At 39.1% G+C, this 27,204-nt stretch overlaps 1 protein-coding gene across 1 annotated transcript in view; it reads right to left on the bottom strand.

The window, feature by feature from the left end:
* Positions 1 to 27,204, bottom strand: part of RASA1 (RAS p21 protein activator 1) — a 95,068-nt gene that overhangs the window by 56,104 nt on the left and 11,760 nt on the right. The window contains exons 2-12 of the mRNA XM_054986470.1: positions 20,529 to 20,681; positions 17,592 to 17,727; positions 16,480 to 16,550; positions 13,825 to 13,942; positions 12,923 to 12,954; positions 10,804 to 10,856; positions 10,169 to 10,319; positions 4,748 to 4,826; positions 4,163 to 4,283; positions 2,922 to 3,078; positions 520 to 607 (exon numbers count right to left, since the gene is read on the bottom strand). Coding sequence (XP_054842445.1) covers positions 520 to 607; positions 2,922 to 3,078; positions 4,163 to 4,283; positions 4,748 to 4,826; positions 10,169 to 10,319; positions 10,804 to 10,856; positions 12,923 to 12,954; positions 13,825 to 13,942; positions 16,480 to 16,550; positions 17,592 to 17,727; positions 20,529 to 20,681 — 1,159 coding nt within the window. The remainder of the gene's footprint in view (positions 1 to 519; positions 608 to 2,921; positions 3,079 to 4,162; positions 4,284 to 4,747; positions 4,827 to 10,168; positions 10,320 to 10,803; positions 10,857 to 12,922; positions 12,955 to 13,824; positions 13,943 to 16,479; positions 16,551 to 17,591; positions 17,728 to 20,528; positions 20,682 to 27,204) is intronic.

Below are 27,204 nucleotides of genomic sequence, written 5' to 3'. Positions count from 1 at the left end.
ATACAATTTTAAAATATAAGTCTAATACTCATCCTATAATAAAACATTGCTCATAAACAAGCCTCAGCAATTTACAGATCTGTATCTTTCAAGCAAACATCCCAAGGCCTATTCACCATCAAATGACTGCCAGACTGTCCTCTGGAACAGCCTAGCTAGGTTTGACAGCCTTTTTTGATGGCCACGGTGGTCAATATAGCATATTATTTCAGGGATACTGTTCCATAATGGAAAAGGAGATGCTCCAGTCTCACTCAGACCAACTGATCAGCAGAGGTTCTGGGGCTGACTTAAACATGCACATGGCTGTATACTGTGAGAGGTAGGCCCACAGTCATGAAGCCCTTTGAAATAAATACAAAAAGCAAGACTGGAAGTGCAACTACTTCAAAATTGGCCTTGAATGCTCAGATCTACCTGCTCCTGAAAGCAGATGATCAGCAGCATTTTTCACCAGTTTTCCAAACTATCTTCAAAGGCAGCTTTGTGGTCTTAACAATGCTAACTTAAAAGTTTTACCTGTGCTTGTTCTGGAGTTTCTCCAGCGAAGTAAAAGATGTAATGCTCTTCACTAAAGTGCTGAACTACTATCTGAAAACAGTTTGGCCTATTTGTTTTTTAAAAAAGAACAGTATTAACAGAATAGCAACATTTACTCCTTTAACAACATAAAATGCATCATTTATAACACCGTTAATGCATAAAATTGCACTATCTGGCATATTTATGAAGAGTAAAAGTATAACACTTAAAAGTATAAATGCCTTTGTTTTCTATACGGAAAACTGCAACTGCACCTAGTATTAAAACAGAGTGCTGCAAAATGCTGCACTTTATACTAACTTTGCCCATATAGCTTAGTTATTGCCAGCTGAGATGCAGGAGAAAATAAAAATTTAAAATGGCGCACATGCACGATTTTTGTAGCAAGAAAGTGTTATTTCAATGCACATGTATTATCACTGCACACAGTAAAGCATACTAAATTTGGACTAATTAAACTTAAACAGTAAATATTTTCTTGAATATACCAGATATCCCATTATCAAGAGGGCATTTCACACACCTTTCCATTCAGCACATATATTCTGCTCTTGGATACAATGCCATCCAGTGGTCTCTGAGGTCCTATACTGACCAGGTAATTTACACAATTCCATCCTAATATGAACACATTATCTGTATCTAGAGGATATCTATGATGTTCAATTTGTATTCATATTTCCCATTAATTCATAACCTTACCATTTCAGTAACTGTTATGAACACTGGAACTGACTAAAGAAGCCTTCTGTGTACTCATCACTATGAAGACTGATGTATGAAAATAAAAAAAAACATTGGCAGCGTGTACACTGCACAAACATTAAGGCCGCATTATTTCTTGGAAAAGATATTGGGAAGTACAATTGCTTTCACAGAAGCTGAATGACATATTCATAATTCATAATTGAATTAACCAAGGCATAATCTTGGATTAGTCATCTCTTTCTTGGAAACTGTTCATGTCTCTAAGTCTAAGAACCTCTAGTACAGACTCTAAGAAGATACATGTAAGTAATGTCAAATAAAGAAGGTGCACCTCCACTTTCTCTTTCCCCTGCTGAATACTGTCCACAAAGTTCAAAACAGGTTAAAGTCAGAAAGACCCAGTATGGACCTGAGTTCAAATTCCCTGCTCAGCTTATTGCATCTCTCAGCCACAGCTACCTCACAGCAGTAGTGTGAATGAGAGAATGCAACCATGAGCTCCTTGGAAAGAGGATGGAATTAGAGGGTTGTAGATGGAAAATACAAAGTACCTTCTATTCACTAGTAGTTTAACATATGGCTCAATGTACTAGCACCTCATTGTACTAAGCCCAAGGAATCAGTCTGCCTCCACAAAGCCACAACTTGGGTGTGCTGGAGGCAGAGTGGACTTCATAACTAGGGGAGAAACCAACTGTATTCTATTTTTTTAAAAGCTAACAATTCAATAATGACAATGTAAAGCCAAATAAACCAAATACTCAACTAATTCTAACCTTCATGCAACAAACTGGTTAAGATGGCTGTTCCGCCTTCTCAAACTGAGAGAATTTTGAGTAGGCATAACTGGTGAGTGAAGAAAGACACTTTCATCTGCAGAAAGCCTCTTTCTAAGATATGCAAGATCAAGGCTAACTAGTGATTGAAGAGTCAAAACCTAGACAGATATTATACATCTTCTATACAAAGAAAAGAATATGCCACAGTAGAATTTATGTACAGTGGGCCTGTCTGTATGTTTATTTCACACATTAATAGAAACATAAGGTTGGAAGGTATCTCCAGGGTCAAGTCCAACCCACTGCACAATGCAAGAAATTCATAACTTACCCCCCCCTCCCCACACACACACCCAGTGACCCATGCTCCATGCCCAGAAGATGGCAAAACATTGGCAGGATCCCTAGGCAAACTGGCCTGGGGAAAATGGCTTCCTGACCCCAAAGTGGTGATTGGCATTACCCTGGGCGTGTAAGAAGGGGCCACAAAAACTAGGTACTGATGTAACCCTTCCTACTCTCCCTCTCATGATCTGCCTAGGATCATAGAATAGTAAGTCAATATTATTTATTTTAAACACATAACAAGCAATTTTCAATTTCAGTAAACTTAAGATTTGTTTTCCTGGTATTATTTTTCCCTCAAAAACATCCCAAAATGTAACAGCAAATGGATCCTTACTAGCAACATCTGTTGGACATGCAAGTGAAAGTAAACAGTATCTTGTAGTAACATTACTACGAAGGGCAACAACTGTCTTGGAAAAAGTTTCTTCAGAGAATAAAGTCAACATTGTTTTTGAGGGAAAGTGCATGTAAGAAAAAATTTGATATGACACACTTTAAATTTTTTGAAGCTTTTTATTTAGAAACAGTACTTAATTGCCTTACCTGCCAAACAGACTATCATGAACACCATAAACTGAACATACACTAAGATCTATTAATCCTTTGGGTTTTGTGGCTCGCTTTTCACTTTCAAAATAAATAAGTTGGGCATCATTGCCCTCTAAAATAAAGTACAAATTCTTCCAACGCTTTCCTTTACCTGCAAGCAAACAAACATTTAATGAGAATGAGAAAAACATTTCAGGTTCTTGACTGTCCAACTCCAATAAGTAGAACACTGGTTCTTTTTAATCAAATGGGTTGGATACCACTGACATTTTCAGTTTGCATGTGGGAGGATCATTTCTGCTGATCTCCCATCTCCTTCCCCCTATTACTGGATCAGCATCTCACGATATATTTTGGACAGCAAGCTGGAAGATATGGGGAATGGTGCAACTGTAGACAGAAATGCTTCCATCCATGGAAATTTGAGGCAGCAGCCAACCCCTTGAATTGAAGAACTATGTCTGAATAACCTCAATACAGATAAATAGAAGCAGAACTGATACAAACATAACTTTGCCCCACTTTTTAATTTAGATCAATATGAAATGAAGATAATGGGTTAGAGCCTACTGAACTATGAACCAAATGAGCTTGCAGCAAGTTCACGCAATCCTCCCTATCACCATTAAAGCCCTATGAAAAGTTGTTCAGAGTTTGGGGACCCTTGGAAATAATATGGGATGCAGCACAAGAGGCGGCAGCCTCTTGTTCTGGCTTAATTCTGGCTTAATACCACCTCCAATGGAACATTTCATGTTGTTTCCAAGGGTCTGCTAGTCCCCAGGACACAAGGAGCTACAGAGGAAAGGAGAAAGCAGAAAAACCCAACTGACAGTTCTATAGAATCCAAACGACCGACTCAACACCTTCTCTGACAGAAAAGCTTGCATAATACAAGCACTGAATACAACTATGTTTCAAATTTGTTCATTTGGTAGTACAATGAGGTTCGAGAGAGAGCACCCTACCCAAAGTATGGGAATGCCTCAGTATCTTCCTAGAACTTCTGTAATAATGATACTGTATGACTAATGCCACACTGCACTAATCTAACTAATCATTACACTAAGATGAATGACAGGTGGACTGTGTAAAAAGGTTGGCATGTTGTGTGTTTCATGGGATCTTCTTATTGCTAGTGGGGCTGCTTACCATAGGGCTTTAAACACAGCAGAGCCTTTCAGGTTGTGAAAATTCCTGCCTTTTTTCTGCACAAAGCCCTAATCCATACTTACTTTTCTTCAGAAGGTATCCTTTTTTAACAATATTTTTATAGAATGCATCCTTTGTTTTACGACGAATTGTATTGTAGATTTCTTTTCCATCCACTGAGTCATTAAGCACTTGTCCTTGATGCTGGAAAAGGAGGGAGGGAATACAGCCATCAATTTTGAATATTTGAAACTGAAGAATTCTGCAATTGAACTAAAACATTTTAATACAAAGAACATTTCCTAACAATTTATGATTGCTTAGTATTGTACAAAAAAATCACTGGAATTGTTACATCTTAGAGATCCTGGTAGAACTTGTTAAAAGGAATGTAGGAGTGATCAGAATTGGGATAATCTTACAGAACTGTGAGTGCTATAACAGTTCCCACAATACATTTTGATAAGGTCAACCAGGATTTTTCAGCTTCCTTCCTCCTCCACTCTCCAGCTGTTATTGCCAGATTAAAAAGAGAATTTAAAAAGACATCAAAGTGGGACTGAACCAGGTGGAAAAAGCCATAAAATCAGAAGTTATAAACAGGTATTTAAGCACCCTGAGAAGTAAAGTAATAAACTTTACTGAACAGAATCCATACAATGTCTCACCTGCATTGGGACAGGGTCTTTAAGATAGTAACCTTCAACGATTTGTTCTTTTCTATAGTGTTCAATTATGTCAGCAATACTGTTAAAAACACAAAGAAAACAAGAAGTTTTGAATAAATGAATACTTTTTTAAATATAGCTGACCATGAAACAATTGTGATCTTCACACACATTTGGTTTGGATCATAAGCCTTGCTTTCATTTGTGCTGCGCCCTTTCCCATTGTTGGATAGAGATCTGCTGTGAAGTGCTGAGAATTTCCACTCATGCAAGCCTAAAGTCTTTCACTGAGCAAGCAGACAAGCACCCTAACACCAGAGGAACATGCTCTGCATCAGACGACAACCCCTACTACAGATGGGACATAGCACAAGCAAGATTTAAGTTCCAAGCCAATTATCTGGATACATGTTCAGTTAAAACAGAAATCAAAATCATGTGCTTTGGAACTGCACTGAAAGCAAAGTAGAAGCCAAAAAGACAAAAAAAAAAATCTAATTTTCACAACGATACGACTTTATGAATTCCAAATTCAGTACCATATCAAGACAAATGAGAGTTCTGAGGGAATATATTCACTAATAAAGAACATTCAAACTCCTGTCAGCCTGTCAGAATACACAAATATTCAAAAATGTCAGACCAACACCAAGTTTCCTCATGTTCAAGTAAGGGCAAAAACATTCCCACCTTTCCAGCAAGGCTGAAAATTATAGTTTTATTAGAAATATAATTTTCCAGGTTTCTCTGTGACTAAGGAAGAGGAGTGGAAGTCGCTTTAGCATGCAAAGCAATTTATTTCTAGGAGAGTGGAAATAGAAGAAGATTTTAACGTAGGTTATGCAGACGACACTCTGAAATCACTAAACTATCATGTTAAATTAAGTATTCTATCAGTAGAGCTGCTTTTCAGGGAAACCTGCATTCTAATTACCACATACAGCCAGGTTAAAATTACATTTAAAGGACACTGGCTTGGAAGACTTTTATACAAGAATCCTGATATTACACACATTTTGCTTGTTTGTATCTCATTCTTACTGAAACACACTTGAACAACATTAGAGCGAGAAAGGCAATTTAGACAAATAAAAATGTTGAAAAGAAATGGTGTTTGGTCAAAAAAAACCCCTATGATTGAATCTCTGGCTCATGTTACACTTTTCAAAACTGGGTTACGTTGATACTCAAAATAAATAATGGAGAGATTAATAGAGCAAGAAAAGGCTTAATTCAAAAGCTTCCTTCCAATTCGTTGGCAGATGTAACCCAATAAAACTTGTTTAGAGGTTTATATTACATTCACCAGATACGACCTCTATTCACTGTAAAAACTGTATTTTGTAAAGAACAAAGTGCTTAACAATGCAAGAGTTGCAATACGAAGAACTTCAGCATCTAGAAAAAGCTCTCTGATTCCAAAATCTTTGCTCAGGTTCACTGAAGCATTTTCTATATTTTCAATATACTTAGACTTTACAGTTAATCAAATGGTGAAGGCTGAAACTTTTGAATATTTACTTCCAAGAACCGTTCACCCAAGATTTAAGAGTGTTATTTCTGTCAACTCAGTTTCTTTAGGAATGCTAAATGCCTATCTTACAATGAAATCCTAAACAGAGAAACTCTGCTTAGGATTTCACTGTTAGTTGAAGTATCACTTTGCCTACAGTAGTTAGAAAGAAACCACCACATTATTGAGATTATAACAATCTCTGAAGAATATGAATATAATTAACCTGAAAATAACAAAGGAACATCTCCAAGGAAGTTTCATACATCAGTGACACAAATAGATAAACTGGAAAAATCAAGATTCCAACAAATCATCTGCAAATCACTAGCCAACAAAAACTAATTTTTCTAAAACTTTGAGAGTTGCATCCAGTGCAGGTCACTCTATGAGAAATGGAGTAGGTACAGTTGGTTAGAGTGTCAGATCAGGACCTTTGAGACTAGCCTGGCCTACCTTACAAAGTTGTTGTGAAGATAAATGGAGGAGAGAAAAATGATGTAAACTGCTTTGTGTTTCTCTGGGAAGAAGTATGGTGCAAATACATACATGCATAACTTCAGCTTTAGCGTATAGCATCTCACTACTTAATTTATACTATATTATACAGATATGAGGAATTCTAACCAGTGCCAGAATATACTTACTGTGTACATTTTCTGAGGTGGAAAGCTGAAGAATTCTACCACAGGCATACTAAGAATCAAGAACAGTGGGCTATGGGAGCTAACAGGGTGTTCCCCCAACCTTTAAAATATAGTTGAGATATTCCTAGTCTTCCCAACAAATTAGACAGGAATAATAAAGCCTTTCTACAGCAAAAGAGAAAAACTCTATGTTAAAGTTACTAGTCAGTATGTAGGAAATGCAGCCATCATGAAGTATGAAAACGGTTAGTTCTATTAGCTGTTAGAGGTGATATTTAGAAGACGATCTTAAAGACAAATGATTTAATCTCAAAATTTTATTACATGTTAAATAAAGAAGAAAAGAACACTACACTGATTTAAATCTAGTAAAAACTGGTTTTGATTTACGATGTGTACAGGAATATATCTTTAGTTAGTGAGAAGCTGATTTATAGGATGCCAAAGAAAAACATTACAACTGGGATGTAAAAAAGCTATTCTGTCACTACCAAGGGTTTATGCATCATTATACAAACCCCTTCTGATAGTCGTCTATTTGAAAAGCAAAATACAAAAAACACAAGTTCAAAGCCTCCTAGTTACATATTTGTTTGGATCATAATCTGTTGGCAGAACTGCAACAACCAGATACCTGGATAAATGTCAGTAGTCACGTATCTGTGTGAATATTATTCTCTATTTGATTAAGAAATGTCTCACCATGTGGTTGCATGATACCCTGGAGATGTTAAAAAATCAAAACCTTTTTAGCAGATCTATACCTTGTTTTTTATTTATTCCTCACGGATTATGGGATCAGTTCTGCAGATCACGCCTTACTCATTTTCTTTGTTTTTTAATTAAGGTGAGAATTGGAAAAAATGAGAAAATGAAAGCACTATATGCCCACCAAGCCATTATAATCCAAAGCACATTCTAGATTTTTGTCTATTGCAATCTGTCAGTTTCTGTCAAGTTATCCAAAGTACGTTTGGCGTCAATAGTACCTCAAGTAGAAGACACAGTTACCAACTTACAAATTTGATTAAGTTTTATCTTATACACATAGCAGTGAACCCTTTCATAATGTTACACTGAAGTGCCTTTTCTAACCTACAAGGATATATTAGGGGGGGAAATACCTGAATGGGAGTATTCCACAAATGGCAGCACTTTCCCCTAGCACACGGAGCCTTCCACTGCCACAAGACGACCATCTCGCATCAAGTCAGAACTCTTTACACTCACAGAAAGCACTGCCATTAAAACCCATCCTATCCTATTTAGCTGAGGCAGTCATTTCAACACTCACTCTCTGTTGGTCATCATGATGACAAGTAGCTACTGAATGTGTTAAATTTTTTCTACACTAAGTCTCAGTTCAATTCTTGTAAACTGAATTGGCCTTGAACTGTATTGAACTGCTAATGACCCTTAATTATTCTCACTGATAATGCCTCCCCATTCCCAAACTTGCCTAATTCTCAACAACAACACGTGGCTACAAGTAATGTATAACTAAATGGAATTACTGAGCCCAATGGCTTTCAGGCTGAACTTGTATTTCTGTCCAGGATTAACATCAAGTTATTTTTCAAATCAAGTTCCCCTCTTACAAATTGTGACTTAACTGGCTGTGGTTCTCGAAAGCTTATGCTACAATAAAGTCAGTTAATCTTAAAGGTGCTACTGGACTCTTTACTATTTTGCAACTACAGACTAACACGGCTAACTCCTCTGGATCTTTCTCCTTAGAGTTCCTCTTTCTGTTCTCTTCCTCATATTTCATTTTAACTTTGATTATAAAGTTTTTATTTTATTTTTATCCAGTTCAATAACTAAGTTATAAATATTTTCCCAATAAAAGAGCTATAAACTGTGAAAAGAAAACAATCACAAAGCAATCAAGTTGTATTTTGAACCTTCTTGTCCCCACCCAGAATCAAACAGAAAGCGATGCAATTAAAAAACAGCCAGTGATCTAGTAAGTTTCATTCTACCAAAAATGATTAGAATCAATAATTTAACTGTCTCCTTGGGAAGAAGGAATAAAAAATAAAGTTTTCCACTCCAGTATCTAAGCAATCATGATGCTGTCACTGAAACACTATTTGAATTCTCAATCTGAAATAACCATTAAGTATACCTTCAAGTTTATCAATAATTGATTATATCTATCAGCTACATATCACAATTCAGAATGGTTCCAGCACTAACATAAAAGTTGTTCTTTTTAACTCTTCTCTCACTATGTAAAATTACACAAATCCAATCCAATGGAAGAGGATTTTTTTAATTGGATCAATAACATAACTTTCTGGAATTATGTTAAGGTTGTCAAACGGGAGGCTTCTACTGCCATACCCCTAAGAAACTAGACAACTAGAGAATGGGCAAAAGACAATTTACCTTCGCAAAGGCTGAAACTGCTGCTAGTTGGATTTTCAATGAGGATGTCTGGAGGCCAGACAGATTTAATGAAGAAGGTATTCAAGTAGCTTGTATGTGGGTTATGCAAAAGGATCCAATTGTTTAGCCTCATACCATCTTCCACTTGAAGTTCCTATGACAGTCCAATGAACTTTTCAGCTAGGAGAACGTGATACTTTCTCAGTCACACCAGCTGCAGGATCTCTAACCACTCAGTAGCCAAGCTGGAAGCGAGAGAAATTCTCGGTTGGGATGGATAAAAATTCCCTGGTTCTGGATGATCAGGTATGACAAATTCCACCATCTGTGGGTTAGGCAAGAGCCATCTCCTTTGGAAGAGGGAGCTAAACTCATCACTACTAGGAAGAGGTGTTCAAACACATTACACTCTAGATTGTCATGTCTTTTAGTTAGAACTTGAAAATAAGATGCATTTAAAGATAGGCATATATCAGTGCACATTCCCACTCACATCTCACATTAAGAACTAAGGTCTACACAACGTTATTACATTACAGAGCAAAAACAAATCATCAATGGTTACTTTTTAGAAATAAGGGGCTATCTTTCCTAGTAAGTGACTGCTTCAGGCAACGCTTCTTTACAGTATATTCCTAAAGGGATCATAAAGAACATGCATTCTTATTCATTTTATTTATAGATCCAACTCCGATTTCACCTGATCCAGGCACGTTGAACACTGAACCTCTTGAATTCCTGATTAAGGACCACTGGTTGTAAAACATCAAAAAGAAAAAAAATCACAATACATTTAAACCAAGCCACTAATGAATACTGGTATACATCATAGCCAAGTTTGCATAAAGTTAAAACCTGTTTACAACTTACCTATTATAGTACCTGCCCCCCATCATAAACTGGTTGTTTGGTGTTGGACATATTTTAAAACGTTGTATGTTTTCACTTGTTCGAAAGTAGAGAGAGTAATCTCCAGGCGTGTTATCAGACGGTCTCACAAGAAAACTTGACACCTGACCAACTGATTGAGAAAAAAAAAATAGCGTCTCATCAATCATTTGTTTTCTTGGTGTCAATATTATCACTTAATTAAACTCAGTTGCAATATAGCATGCACACAAGGAAATTCAATTACTTGTATAAAGCCAAACAGCCACCAATGTTATTTATTCTCAGAGCATTTTAACCACTATTTTTTTCTCCCTTGAAATGCTGAATTACAGGATTTCTTTTCTAAAATAACACAGGCCAAGTTTATATGATACAAGAAACAAACTCTCCCACACTGAGAAGTACAGTGCAACACAGAAATAAAACCTTTACCAAAAAACAGACTTTACAGCAGAACATCTAAGAGCATATTACATATAAACTTACACTTGCACAAAGCATGTACTTTTGCTACATTATACCAATAATACAAATTCTTCTGCAATCTATTCACTAAAAATTAACTGAAAGGTAGCACAGTCCTTTACAGTACATTTTAAGCACAATACAAGTACCTGTCATCAGCAAGCTGTAAGCTTCTTGTTTGGAGATCTTCCCGTGGAACCATCTTAAAGATTGGATAAATTGGGAAATATTAGAAACATATTCTAGTTTATTGGACGACAGCACTGTAAGAGTACCTAAGAATGACCCAAATGACTTTACATCCAGTTCTGATGATGACCCCCAAAATCCCCAAAATGAAGGTGTACAGAAAAGAGGATTATATATTTAATATTATATTATTAACCCTAGGAATGCCCCATCTTTGCAGAACAATCTAAAAAGTTCAAAAACATTTTAAAGAATCAAAACTAGAGAAGCAGTGCCTGCCCTTGCACAGACACCACTATTCAAACAAAAAAAGTGACAAGATGTCACAGCTGGCATTATGACTGGGCATTTTAAAGTTATTTATTATTCAGGAAATTTTTATGCTGCCTCTCCAGGGAACCTGCCTGAGGTGGTTTACAAAGTAAAACCATTAAGATCAGCCAAGTAGAGGGAAAGTGGCAGCAGGAGGATAACACAACAATTGCAGGAAGATTAGGAGGGGAGGTGCTGACAGCAGCAGCATGAGGGAAGGAGAAGGCAGAGATGGCGGGAGGTAAGTGGGAGAAGAGGAGAGGAAAAAGCAAAGGTAGGGTGGGAGAAGGAGAACAGCATTTTCCCTTTCTCATGCCTCCCTGCTGGTCTACCCTTTACAGCCATCTGGCAAATGGCTGCTGGAACTGTCAGAACCAGCACTCATTAAATCTTCTCAGTTGCTGTCAGGCAAACTCAAAAAAACTTTCCAACATTTTGCTGTGGATCACCACACATCTCTTTTTAAAGTACCCGATGTGATTAGAAGTCTCATGAACAAATATATTTAAATACCATTGGGGCACCAGGGGCAGGGGCACCCCCTGGTGGATTTGAGCTAAAAAATCTCCAAATTCGGCAGGCCTGCACAAGCACAGTCCCATGTGGGACTGCAATGGAAGACCGATGATGAACTGTGGTTCTTGAAAGCTTATGCTACAGTAAAGTTGGTTAGTCTTAAAGGTGCTACTGGACTCTTTTCTATTTTGCTTTCAATATTGAAATTGCTTTCATTACTAAAGTATTCCAATATATTTGGGAAACACTTCAAGGTTGCAGATATAGCTCCATTCCTCAACTCTTATTCAACTAATATATCCTGTTCTTCATAGAATCTGCTTTCTAAGCTTTTCTCTCAGTTTGCGTAGAATTATCATGGCCAGCACTAAACAAAGCAATCCAGATAAAGCTTCCAAAAATATGAATTGAATCAGTATTCTTTCTTCCTAAGTATTTGAGGTAACAGGTGGAGAAACCTGTAATGACTTCAGAGGAGCATTTCATTTTCTCCTCTTCCACTATTTCTTCTTTCCCTTCCCTGAAAGACCCCATAGCCTTTCCACTTTTCTTGTTTCCTTCTCTCCTCACTGTCTTTTGTGTGGTGGTTCCTGCTGAACTGTAGTGAGCAGCAGGGCCTGGATGTTATGGAAGCTGTGGTAGCAAGATGCAAGTTTGCTGCTGGGCCTAGCCCTAATAAGTCCTCCCCGAAAGGCCAAAACTGCCCTGGAAAGAGCCCTGCCCACCTCCCACCCTTTACTGACAGAAACTTTAATGCTAGCAATACTGTCGTGCTTGCCTAGCAATAGCCACAGAGTGCATTTGTTTCTTAAAGCTACAGCTGCTGCTTCTATTATTTGGGGTTTTAAACTTCCCCAGGGTGGGTGGATGTAGGTTTTTTTGTTTTGTTTTTTTAGATTTCAGATTTTTCTGAAAAAGCAGAGAGATCTGTCTTGTCTGTCCATGGCCCTAACCTTTGGATTCAAGCATCCATAGATGAGGCAATGCTGATAATTCAATGTATTAATTATTCTGCTTGTCGCATAAATGTTGCTAACCTTTTATGACTCAGCAACCCATTGATGTAGCCAATGTCTTAGAAATGCCAAAACTCCTGTAGAAATGTCAAAACTCCTATTTTTAAGATGCACACTACTCCTTGGAATTCAACTCTTCATAAATTAAGAATTCAAAAAGAAGATTTCTTCAAATATTAACCTTTGTCATAAATTTCTACCACAAAACATGCTTTCATTTTAACAAAACACTTACATCTTTCCTTCGTGTGGATCTTCTTCACGTCCCTAATAAAAACATATCACAGACGTTTAGAGTAAAGCAAACCAATACAAGAAATCATTTTCTAAAGTCCACACAATGCTTTATTAAACATTAAAAATAATTTTGCAATTTGAACAGTTTTAAGATTTAATATTATAACACACAGCAATATTATTAGGTTTGTTCGAGGAAACAAACATGCAACTGAGGGCCAAGCTACACATGACGAATGACACTTGAACAGCAAGTGGATTGAGTGGAGGGCAAGTGAACAGGGAGAAATACACTTGCTGTTCCAAGTGTCATTCGTCACTTGTAGCTTGGCCCTGAGAAAAGCTTGTTCTCAATTTACAGAAACACCCAGAGTTAAAAAAACATGCAGCTTCGGGCAAGTTTTCATCTACTTACTAACAGCATCCCAAATTGTAAACTGTGTAGCAAAAATTAATCTGGCTTGATCACACTTCTACCTTTATGGCAACTCTAGAATACTTCCTGTGGAAATTTTGATTCCTGTGTCTTTGATACCAAAAATATTGATGAATATCCTCATTAAAGATAAAGGACCTATGGAATACAAACCAATGTCTAGTGTTCAAGCTCGCTTCCCTCACAGCTACAATATATTAGTATACAAACAAAACAGAAGATCTGAACTGTAGATATTGGATTTCCATGTGCATATTTTGCTATTTCTCTCCTCCCTGAAAGTTGGATTTAGAAGGGAGGTTTAAAATACTGGAATGTATGTCTTAAAACAACAAACATCAAAACAAACAGGAGTAATGTGGAACTGAAAAGTCAGTTGCATTTGATTAATATTTTACAGTATCAGATATATACAATATTTTTTAAACTGAGTGTTCAAGTATTGCTTACATAAAGTGACTTACCACTTCCTCCACTAAGTCTTCTACTATAAGCCCCTGCTCATCCGTACGTAGATTTGTAACCCACATCCATCCATCTTCTAATTCATTGTGGACAATAAACATGTCTCCTTTCAGGAAGCTATAGGTAATTAAGGTTATGACACAGATTCCAGTTAAAACAGCAGTTTAGGCTAAATTTCTCTGTAAAGTCACCAAACATCTGTGTGTGTATCCCTGGAAATTAAATGCACATTTGTACCAGTTTAAAAAGATGACAAGAATTCTTCTAGAAAGAGGCAAGCAAAAGTCAGTCTTTCCCCAAAACCAATGGAGAAAATTGGGAAAATCGGCTGAGGGGATTCTACAGTTAAGAGTTCCAACTCCTACATTTACCTCAACGCTAAGCACAATGGTCTCATTTAGATTTAAAGGCTTCCACTGCAATCCTGTGCTTATTTACTCAGAAGTCAATCCCACTGTGTTCACGAGGTCCTACTTCCACATCAGTAAATACATGATTGCAGTCTTATATTTTAAATGACAACCTTTGTATGATTAGTTTTTCATTCAGACTAATTCAGTTTATGTACTCCTGTCCTTAGAATATAAGAATTTTAAAAAGGCAAGAGATTCTTAGCCAAAGCAAGGATCTCAAACATGCAAGATCCTGGATTCTTTTATCTATGAGACTCACCTCAGCAAAAATGAAATGAGGAATGCTTATCCAGTTAAGTAAGACAATGAGCTATCAGATATAGTTTTTTATATCTAGTAGCAGCTAGCTAGATTATTATTCCCATAACTCCTTAAAGGCTAAAAAAGTTATTGAACTACATGTTTTTATGGACTACAGCCTTCTACATCGAATATAGGAAGTATTATCCTAAAGTGGACGAAACACACACACGAAAATGTGTATATTACGTCTATCTGGTTTCTCCATCCATTCATAATTTTATAAATGTCTTATGTCTCAATCTGTTTTTAACTGAACCAAGAAGCCTGCTTCTGAAGTGTCCCTTGCATCAGTTTGGTCTGGGTGGAATAGGTAAGATTCTCTGATGTGGTGCTGGTCCCCTTCCTTCACTTTGGTTCTGGAGAGATTCCATTCCTGTACTTCACTTTAGTCTATTGAGCTTTCTCTGGGATGAACTCAGCTTCCATTTGGAAGTGTGCCTTGGTCATGGCAGCCTTGCCCCAGTGTATTTCTGCAATGGAAGTCAGCTTTTTTACCCTACAGAAAACAATGGAGTGGCTCATAGAATTGGTCCCCAGAGTCCAATCTTCCTGAAACTTGAGGATCATTAGAGGCCAGTCCGGAGTAAGTAACCTGAAAATTTGGTGGAATTTGCAGGAATAATGTCACCCACCGCCCCCCAGATAGCGCCCAGATATTTTTTTCTCCATATGGAATAATGGAGAGTGGGTGGGAGCCCCTTCTTTGGGGCCCATAAAATTGGCCTCTGAGGTCCAATCTTCATGAAACTTGGAGGATCTTTAGAGGACAGTCAGGATGGAGTAGGTTCTCTCCAAATCTGGTGAAGTTTGGTTGAAAAATGACCCCTCCTGCCCACTAGATATCTCCCAGAGTAATTTTCCCATAGAAAACAATGGGAATACCCATACCAATTTTTCAGAAATACTTGAACTGAATTAGAAAATCTATTTGGAAACTAAGGAAATTCTGGTTTCCCCCCCCTCAGATTTGGTAAAAAAGGCAAAATAATTATGCAATTTATGCAATCTGAAGAGAAACCGGAGTATTTCCAGCAAAAGACATATTCAAACACTAAAAGTCATATTCAAACACTAGGAGAAGAGAATAAATTGAATAGCTGCATTGAAGAGCCTAGCTAATGACGTGTTTGCTTTTGTCAATGTACTGAAATCATGACACAGTTTAAAAAAAAAATTAATGGAGGGGGAGATTTTGAAGTCCTTTCCTGAAACAAATCTGCTGCTCCAGTAATCTCAGGAGCTTCACCAAAATAATCCCTCCCCCCTATTTTTTTCTCCAACTCACAATGGCTCTCAAAATTCTGCACTCAAGGAACATATTCAGTTCCTAGGTCAAGCCCATTCAGGAGGGTGCCCCATCTTCGTTTAGCAAAGTTACAAAGTCATGTTTTCCTGCTTACTTGGACAGTACTTGGACAATATGTAGTGATCTCCTAACTTGTTCACGGATTGCTTTGGCTTTGCTGCTTTCCTGGGCAGCCACTTTATATTACCAAAAAGTCAACAGGATAAATCCTACAAATCCTTTTTACTAGCTGTGAAGCTTTCCACCACTACACGTCTCCCCATACTGTAGCAAGAACCTGTTTCTATGAAACAGTTTCATAGAAATGAATGTATTATAATAGCTGTCATTTAATCATAAACTGCAGATAATTATTTTACTATGCTAAAAATTATCATCATATTATTTCTAAATAATCTGATCATTCTTTTCTTGTAAACTGGTCATGAACTTATTTTCTGCTCAGAAATCAATCCTTACACCAAAACAGAAAACTATAAACAAAAGCAGTTAGTAAGATATTTTAAACTATAAACTGTGGTGCTCATTGCCATCTTAACTCTTTTACAACTATTAATAAAACTTTCCTTTAACAGAAACACATTTACTGTTGTACCCAAGTTGCCACATGCAGTAAGTATAATAAACTATACCTTATTTCATCTGTTTCTGGCACTTTGGTATATGGCAGAATGGCTCGGACTCTCCTACGGTCCTCTACTGGCTATAAAAAATGAAAGTGTTCTGTTATGGAGCAGGACTTCAGATCTGGATTGCTATGCCAGCATTGTGACTTCAAGACAAGATACAGAAGATCCAATGCACTATCTAGACACTGAATTTTAACTAACTGGTTTGTGGTAGGACAAGAACTAAAATTCTTGATTGCTTTAATAATGCCAACATCTTCAGCTGGCCAGAGTCTAGCACTGTAATCCTAAGAACACTTTGCTAGGAGTAAGCTGCACTGAATAGACTTGAGCAGGATGCTGAGTAGTCCTTCTTAGGATTGTCAATCTCTTCAGTGTTTCAATATTTTATCAAAATCAAAACAGAGCTTCCAGTACTTATTCAGCAATCAGGGCAGATGTAAATAGAAGTCTATTTAATTCAGGTTAATTATAAAAAGTGGAAACTGCTCTTCATTTTGGACAGACTAAGCAGCGTACTCAATTATATCTCCAGTAACAACTCATAAAAAATAACTTTAGACTTTGGCATGACTTTGTCGTGTGTTATCAGAGGCCAGCATAACCACAAAATATTTTTGCTATGAAAACAAGCAGAGTAATACATTTAGCTACCTTGTATATTTTTATTACGTGTGTGGTTCAACAGAGTATTACTGGAATGGTTAGAAGGATAGCTATCTTATCCACAATGCCTGCCTCGTGTCACAGGAGGAAGCAAGAAGGAAGGGGATCTGACTGTCCATGATGTTTGAGGCCCAGAAGGACAGAGTCTTTCCTCTTCTGCAGTCATCCATGTAAGGAAGAAAATTGGCTACTTTGTTCCAAAGCTGTCTGAACCTTATATTTAATCTTAGGCTTCCTTCTACACAAAATATATTGTAACATTCTCTACCACTGCAAAATGTAATTCTGAAAAGAAATTGTTTCTATAACTGAACGTTTACACAAGGTATTTAGTGTGATTAATAGTATAAAATTACTAACAGACTTAACACTATTGCATATTTCCAAATCAAATCAAACTCATTTTTACTAAAAGGCAGAAAATAATTGATTTTTTAAAAATAACATACCTCTGGAGGTGCTACTGGAAACAATAACTTTTCCCCCTTAAGCAAACAAGACACATGGCTGTAATAACCTATCAGGTCAGAAAGCGAAGAAAAACGTCGTCCACCAATGTAATAATCACCACACATAGCAATAATCCTGTCGGGATAGATAACCAAACATTAGAAAAACTTCAACAAGAATATATAAATTCAAAGAGATACACTTCAGTGCTACTCCACTCAGCACATTAGTGTTTGAAGACATGACAACATATATCTTAAAGGAGCTGTATAGACATTCATACAGAACAGCGGTACAGTCCATGGACCAGTGCTAGCCTCTCTCATCTGGCATGTGAAGCAGGACTGAAGATGCCAGGCCAGCCTCTTAAGCAGTTCCAGTCTCGCCTCTTAAGGCTTCTAGCGCACACTGGAGCTGCTGGTTCCTGCAAGGCCCGAAAGGTCTAAATGGCAGGGCTGGAGCACTGCTTAGAGGGCAGGGTAGGAGGCAAGACTTACAGGAAAAAACTGACTGCATACATCTGGGACAGATTCTGTATACCTCACAACTTCACAGTTCACATTAACGACTTCATACGATGCAGTAAAAATATGGTTTACATGGCTCATTGCAACTTCAGACTTCTGGGGGGGTAGCTGTTAAAAACACAGCCCTACTTAATTTTTATCAATATTGAGTCAATGGATCTTGTAAAATTGATCAGGTCCCACCAGTCCATCAAATGGTTTCAGTATTTCAAAGCATCCTTGGACCAAAAAGGTCTAGATACTCCTGATGTAGAACCACCCATGGAGCCAGTATTATTGGGAAGAAGCAAGTTAATTCAGTGGCAAAAATGCTCTCTACTATCTTCATTTAGTGCAGAAGGTAGCTCTTTTCACTGACCAGACAAAACTGGCCACATGGATCCATGTCACTAGACTACTGTAATGTACTCTGTATAGATCTGCCTTCAAATACAACCTGAAAATTCCAGCTGGTAGAGAAAGCTGGAGCTCAATTATTACGGGAAACTACATTTCCCGTAATATTATTACGGTTGAACACATAATACTGACTTATATTGAATCAGACCACGGGTCCATCATGTCAGATCTGTGGCTAAATAATAGTTATAATCCAGACTACCTTCTGCAATCAGACAAGAGTCCGTTGTTTTCAAAAGATTTACTGAAAAAGGCAACCATTATAGTCCACTGGCCCAGATGCAATATCTGGGCTGGTACATGTGTATTGTTACGAATGATAGGCAAAGAACAAGGTACGGAGTATCAAACCTCAGCAGGCCCAACCTCCCCCCATAGTTCTCAAAACAAGCTGCTTGAGGCTGAGAAAGTGAAAGTTTCCCAAGGCTGGAAAAGCTGTAGTCAAAACATTCCTCTTCTGTGAGATAGCTGCTAGGGAACGTCTTGGCACCTGTAGAAGAAGCACTCAGAACACTAGAAGAATTAAAATGGAGTCTCTTTGGTTACAACATAGGAGAAAACATTCTGAACCTGACACATCATCTACTCAGACTGGCAGCAGCTTCCCAGGAACTCAGGTGGAGGTCTTTCACATCACCTACCACTTGATTCACCTTTAAATAAATAAATCCTTTTAGCTGGAGACACCAGGGAATGAGCTTGTGACCTTGAGCATATCAAACATGTTCCACAACTGAGTCATTCCCTCCATCAGAACACATTCAATCTAGATCTCTAATGAGTTTGTCTCACACTAGGTAAGCATTTTCTAGCTCAAGCATCACAATTGCTGTGTTTATAAGCTGGGAAAATATGATACCATGTTTGGCCACTGCCTCTCCCTCTCAATTCTTTTGCAGAGAGGGAGATGCAAACTCATGCAACTGTTCAGGAATTCTGGTGCATGCATCACAGCCATCATTTTTGCCTCCCTGTAAAGAGATAGAGAAGGAGAAATGACAGCTATAAGCACGTTGCCTGACTCAGGCAGCTGATCATCTCCAAACAGCAATGTTCCTTCACAGGTTTCTTGATACTTTCAAGTTAATCTCCTTGAACTAACAGTATAAGAAGAACCAGGTAGATAGAACATCCACTGCTGCTGAGAAATGAGCAATTGCTCAAATACCTCACTGCATGCTTTAGCTTCATATTTCTCCCCTCTGCAGATAAGAGAAGCGAGAGATCACTACAAAGAGTACAAAAGTGTGCTAAGGTGGCCAACAGCCAGAAGAAAGTAGACCAGACTGACACAGAAGTTTGTCAAGGGATCAACTCTTGCTGTACACGTTTCCCTTTCATATCTTATCTTCCTCTGTGATGTAAGGGGGAATAGAAAAGGTGGGGATGATAAAAAAACCTGAATCCTGGCAGGAATTCTGGTGCATGCATCACAGCCATAATTTTTGCCTCCCTGTAAAGAGATGTTCCTGGCAAATGCAACAGGAACAGATAATTATCCTTTCTGTCCTTTTGCAAAACCAGAGTATTTTCCAAGGCACATTCTTAGTAAAGAAAACAGCAGAGAGGTTGCGTGAATCTGTATCATACTCTGCATGAACTAAGGATACCCTAAAACAAAGTCAAGGGTTTTTTCACAAACAGGGCTTCAGCAACAAATGAATCTATGTGACCCGAATGTTTCTGAGGGCACAAAGTTTGAAAAGTGCTAGCTTAAGTGTATTGCATTGCCCCTGCAATCCATTTTACTGGGCTTCCTGTAGCTCAGCCAATGTACTGCAGCACAGTCATTGTACTCACTACTTTCCTCTACTCCTATTGTTTATAGCAATATTACGGTTTTTGCACCAATAAATGCCAGTCCTATGCCAGTCCTTTGAAGCCTTGAGTGAGTAAAGAGGTAAAGTGCACAACCAACCTTCATACAAAGGCATGCTAAACTTTTTAAGCAGGGCTTTAAAAAGGTATATGAATGGAGAGAATAATTCTAAAAACCACACAAACACTCACCTAAAGTGGTTAACAACATTTGTTTTACTAAGGAATGACAGGACAAACGATCCGGGCCTTCGATCACTCTCTCGAATAAGGTAGCTTCCAGGTTTCCCTGCCTGCCGAAGGCGTTCTTCTGCAATTGTTCTGTCAAGCTTTCCATGATACCATCTGAAGAATAAAATATGAAGACAACATCTTAATTTCAATCATGATCATATAACAATACAGAGTTGGACTTCAGCCAGAGAAACTGAGTTGTTAACCATTAAATACTAGGACAAAAGTTTAAAACAGCGACCTAGGGTATTATTTTGATTTGGCGGGAGGGTGGGGACTGAAGATCTTACAGAAGGTCTGTGGCTGGTACAAATAAGCAAACTATTTAAAAGAACAGAAAACAAATATGCATGGTAGTAATATTCTAATTCTAGTGGATTAACAGCATAATCCTGGGGGGGGGAGCGCCCTGGAAGCCAACTAGGAGTCATGCTGGCCCATCCCAGACTTACATCAGTGTAACACATTCACTCCAATACACAATGGCGCAGCAGCCTGGCGCTGCTCCACTCAGGCCCTCTGTTGGCACCCCCATGTAGTGGCCGGGCATGGGCATAACCACAGCATAAGTTCCTGCACCAGCATGCTGGGGGGCGGGATGTGGAGCTACTTAGTCAGCTCCATAAGTCATTTCAGGCTCAGGGACACCCCCAACAGCAGCGAAAAGTTATGTCATGAAAAATGACGGTACAGCCCATAGGCGCCCATTGTACTGGAAAAATTGGCAGTTCAATAGTTTGTTTTGAACAACTCCCTCCCTGTCTGTTTGCTTGCCTGTGCATGACAGGAGCTCCCTCTCCACTTCCCCATAGGGCTGCCCTTTCATACATCTCAGCGAATGATCTCTGGCTGTGGGCCGGTATAGATGGGGTGACCCCAAAGAGGCTCCAGGTGCCTTTGTGTGGCTCTGCTGCAAAAAGAAGCAGGTGTCTGGTGGTACTTTGGAGGCTCCAGCCCTGCCCAGCTTCCTTTCCTCCATCCCCCCTCAGATTCACTGCAGGCAGCAGGGTGAGACTTGGAGTGTTGCCTGTGTGTGTCTAGGGTGGCCCCATGAAGGACACTCATTCTCTGACAGCACTGCTGGATAAGCCAGGTAGAAGACCACTGCATGTGTGGAGAAAGGCTGATACTGGGATATGGGGGGGAGTAATGTTCTGAGATCTCTGGGGCTCCTCTCCCACAAGGCCTTACCACTGTTCCTTTTACTGTTCATGAAGGCAGGGATGGACGTCGGGAGTCTTGTGCTGAAGATGGGATGAGAGCACCTGGAGCACTTTCTCTGGTCCCAGAGCTATCATTCCACTCTGGGAGCTGACATCCTGACACATGAGCATGTCTCTCAAGGTCCACCCCACATTCTTCTAGCATCTTTTTGACGCAGTGAGGTATTTTGATGGAGCAGCTGCAAGTTAATGGGCATTTGTGGCCCCCATCATATACAATGGGCCTTGTAGCCTCTCCAATTGTTTCCAATGGGCATTCTCATCATTCGTTTTGGAACCCACCCTCGCTTGCCTCTAAGGAGCCGCCTCTCCAAGATTTGAGGGGCTGATCCTACATGCTGAAGGCTGTGGGTGCAACCCTCACTGGGTTCCACTGCCTTTCCGGTCTTACTTTTCAAGGAGTGGATGCATGTTTCTCAGAGTGGTGGCAGTGGGGTTGCAAACGAGTGGTGCTTCAGCTGCCAGACTGGCCCCTGTCAGGAATGGGGGTTGAGCGAGCAGGTAAGTGGGCACCATAACTGCACCTTCAGTGTATCTCCTCCTCCCATGAGGCAGGGCTCCTCTCAAGGCAGGCATCTCTGTTGGGGTGCAGCAGACCCAATCGTAGGGGTCTTTCTGCCCTGTGCACCCGCTCTCTGCAGGGTGGGGGAGTAGCACTGACAGCTGATGATGGCACATGCAGCCCAGCCCGTGGACTGGCTACACCTTTCCCTGCCACTCATGGCACGGTCAACTGCTGCCGCCCCGCAATTAGTGGATTCTGCCGGCATTGCCAGGACAACTAGGGTGCATTCTCTCCTGGCCGTGCCTTGCTGGGCTCGGCTGCCGGTGCACCTCTCCCACCAAAGTCCTTAGGGGACAGACTACTGGCACCCCAGGTATGTGGGTACGTGGCCATTGGCAGCCCAGTAGCCCTGAGGACTGCACTGCCACTGCTCTACATACTATAACTAGAATGTGAAATCTTCTTAGTCACTTCCCTACCTAACTATACTTTTCCTACTGTCTTACTGTACCAAGAAATCTGAATCTTATTGGCTCACACAAGTAAGATTGAAAAACAATTCTGTCATACATGCATAAAAACTCCTGGTACTGGTTTTCTTAACCATACAATAAATAAGATTTTTGTATATTTTAAATTTTTAAAGGTGCTTCAGTGCTACAAGTGCATCAAGAAAACAATCATACATCCTAATCAATAACAATCAATAGGTACAATCAATACATATAAATACAAATATATAAGCCGAAATATCATGCTGATGGAATAGCTTCTGGGTGTTTCTCAAGGACAACAGTCTCTTAGGGCAAACAATTAATCCTGTTCCCATCTCACCCTGTTGGCTTGTTTGCAAACTGCCCTTGAAAAAGCACATATGTGTCAGGTTCAGAATACTTTCTTGCATGCCCTTGCTTAACCGACTCCATTTTTAATCCTTTCAGTGTTTAAGTGCTCTCTTCACAGGTGCCAAGGTTCCCAGGCAGCTATCTCACAGAAGAGGATTGTTTTGGCTACCGATGTTCCACTATAAACCGGCCTTGAAGAACTTTCGCTTTCCTAACTTCAAAGGGGTTGTTTTGAGAACTGTGGGGGGAGGTTGGGCCTGCTGTGATCTGTTACTTTGTACCTCATGCTTTGCCTGTCATTGGTAACAATGCACATGTACCATCCTGAATATTGTATTCAGGCTAGTGGACTATAATGAACTAATTCTTCAGTAAAAACCTTTTGGAAACAATGGACTGTTGTCTGATTGCAGAAGGTAGTCTGGAGTAGAACATTATCTAGCCACAGTTCTGACAATATGTGCGAAACAGATGTGGCCAATAATCTGTAGGGCGTGGACATCTGTTTGAAGAAGGAAAACAGCATGCCTAGAATGGTTATGTGAAGATCTCTCCTGCACCTTGCACTTTATTTTGGCATCATCTACCTCATCTTTTTCAAGGAAGGGTTATACATCAGTTGTGGACCGAAGAGACTGTTGTCCTTGACAAACACCCAGAAGCTATTCCATCAGCATGATATTTCGGCTTATATATTTGTATTTATATGTATTGATTGTACCTACTGATTGTTATTGATTAGGACATATAATTGTTTTCTTGATGCACTTGTAGCACCTTTAAAAATTTAAAATATACAAAAATCTTATTTATTGTATGGTTAAGAAATCCAGTACTGGGAGTTTTTTGAACAGTAGTATTGACAGTTACTCCTCGGTTTCACCCTTTGGTAGAGTCATACATGCATACCCCCTCAGTTAATGGACGCAAGACTAAAGTAGGGGAACTGCATGGATAAATATACTTTAATAAGTTCTGGAACTTGATTTGCTTCTAGATTGGGAAGTATGTTTCTGCAAGCAGATAATCAATAAATCCAATTGTTGGTGTTTTAAGTAACAAACTAGATTTAATAGGGTTTTTAAAAAAAATAGAAGACACTTATCCTTATGAATCGAAGAAGACCCATATCCTTATGAAAACATTCATATCTGAATTTATTGTTTCATCAAACCTACCACTTTTTTCAATTTAAATTACCAAAATACAGTCACGGGCCTTTTTACTATTCCAAACTCTCATAAAATGTTCAGTGGTATTTTCTGCAAAGACAGTTTTGTCATCAACCAAAAATGGTATACATACTTTAAAAGGGAAAGTTAAACTTACTATTATTTTCAAAAAAATACAAAAAAAGAGAGAGTAAAGATCTCATGGTTTGATTGTTGTTAGGTATGATTATTTTATTATGTAGACAACGCATGTCAATTTTGGTAAAAACTGAGTAGAAAAACAGAACAAACCATGGAAATAGATCACATGTAACAAATACAGCAGTAAACCATTCTAGCAAATATCCTCAGGAAACTCCGGTAGATAATATACTTCTCTAGAAAACAGGATACATGCTGAAATGTCAGCCTTTGAAACAGGACTGGCATGCACAACATTCTTTATTTTGCTTTGTGGGGGCAGAGAAGCAGGAGCTTCATTTCTAATCATTGAATTATGTTGGAGTATTAGGAAGCAGTATTATGTCCAAAACTAATAAAAGTAACCTTGTCTAACAGTTCTTCATAAATCCTGTGCACGAATAACAAACACTTATCTCAAAACAAACCCCTCCAACTTTGAAAGCACTTACTGCCAAGCAAGTACATACTGAATAGCAAACTAAGAATTCTGATTCTAAGAACATGTAGTCAGAAATAAATCCCATTAAAAGTTTAGGTCTAACAAGTTTCACATACAGGAATCTACAAATCTGGTCACCAGGGGTAAGCGCTGGATATCCAGTGTAAAGATTCATGATGCTATACAAGCAAACAGATCTTCCAATGAGCCAGAAAGAAGAGACTCTGAGAGTCAAACTACACATTAAGATAGACATTGAGTCAGGCAGAAGTATATTCAGTTAGATGCTCTCAACTGTTGGAAACACAACTCCAAGGGATGTGGGGCCCAATTTGGATTAGATCCACACAGAAAGGGAGATTAATCCTCCCACACACCATCTATCCAGCCTGAAATGGTCCTGGGGGGCAGCTGTTTTCCTTTTAAGGGGCTACACCTGCACTGATGGAACTACACATGCTGCCCCCAACAAAGAAGGTAGCACAAAAGTGGTGCTGAGGGAAGGCTTACGTTCCCTCTTCTTGCATGATGTGATCCCAGTCCTAAGCAGGTCCCACATGCCTTGGAATTGTGCTTCCAACAGGGAAGCAACATCTGACCAAAAATCTTTTTGGCAAACCTGGAGACAACTGTAATATATAGCTTAGCCTCAAGTGTTCTGACTTACATTAACTCAGAAGGAATTGAAAGGAGTTGTTAACTTCTCATACTGAGTTTTGGTAAAGCAGTACTTATTGTGTATCTGACTACCAAGAAGAAAAGGGGATGAGGGTGAACTACGCCCTCCAAAAGTGAGAAGAAGCAATCAAGTACACTTAAATAATGTCTGAAAAGCCAAATACAATCAAGGATATGAGCTTTAGAGAAAGTGGAAGCACCCTGTCTCTCTCTAAAGCCAAACGTCAAGCAAAAAAATAACCAATTCCCACTAATTTCCTCCATGTCCTAATTCTCCAGCCATAACTTTTCAGAGGTCTCAGGGGGTGGTAGCAAAGGGAAAAGGGAAGTGATTCATACGATCCAATCCTATATGCTAAAGAAGAAGAAATATTTATAACATGGTTCATTCTGAAGTCCATTCCTTCCTTTATTCTCAATCAGTTTTCAAATAAGAGGACGCCGTTTAAAATGGCTACTTGGTGCTAACTCTCTCCTTGGAAAATGGCAAAAGCATAAATCCAGTTCTGGCATTTGCTGACTCTGTCAAGACAGACTTTACTGTGGCAGAAGTGTAAAATAGTATTTTCATACTGAAAAGTAACATTAAGCATGGAGGGGAAATATTAATATGCCTTTTGTATCCAAAATTTAGCAACTCAGTTTTGTGAAAAAAGATCATCCCAAGGAAAAAAATAATGAATATAATTATAGCATCTAACCTCATTCTATACACTGGAATTCAAATACCAGTCCTACAAAATGAGAATGGTTACTAGAAATGTAAGAGATTCACTTAACCAAAGAAATTGCTCAGCAAAAATAAAACTCCCCTAGCTGCTTTGTTCTCACAATGTCCTCCCACAATGGTTCACTACTTCCTAGCCTGCTTTAGGACCTTTTCGGTTATTGAGCTAATTTTATGGAGCAGCTTACAAGAGGAGGTTCAAAGGAGCCCTGGCTTTCTGGGCCAGAATCCTGTCCGAGTACTGTCCAGTATTCCTTTCAGAAGATTCTCACAGCCTCAGCACAAGGAAAAAAGGGGAGGCAACATTCACTATGGCTCCTCTCTCCCATCTGCCTTTATAGCCTGCTGGAAAGAGCCCAAGCACATCTTTCTTGCTTGACTCCGAAACTCCTTTTAAAGGGCACACTAAAGCTAAAGCCCAGGAACCTCCTGGCAGTTCAGGGGGCCCACATGGAGTATGGCAGAGCCACTGGCCAAGACTACCTTTTAGCTACCTCCCTGCCCACTGACCAAATGGCAGCTAGCTCAGACACGGCACTGCTGCTTCCCAACAGCTACATTACCAAGTCCACCAAAGCCAGAAATGCCGTTCAGCACAAGGATGGACTAACGCCACTGGGCCAGCTGCACAGTGGGCTCCCGTCTTCCCACCCCAGAACTGACAGTAGATACAGGGCTGGGCCCTTCAACCTCAAACAAGTACCATTATTCCCTGACAATCCCGACTTCTTTCAGAGAGACTAGATATGTAGGCTGGCTGCTATATTTAGCATGCTGTTTTATCTTTTTGACACTACTTTTTGCTGCTGATATTGTATTAACACCTTGAAACCTGAGACAAAAGGGACAAGTCACTGGCAAT

Source organism: Eublepharis macularius, chromosome 8, assembly GCF_028583425.1.
Source record: "Eublepharis macularius isolate TG4126 chromosome 8, MPM_Emac_v1.0, whole genome shotgun sequence".
NCBI lineage: Eukaryota > Metazoa > Chordata > Lepidosauria > Squamata > Eublepharidae > Eublepharis > Eublepharis macularius.
This window is presented reverse-complemented; position numbering and strand designations above follow the sequence as displayed.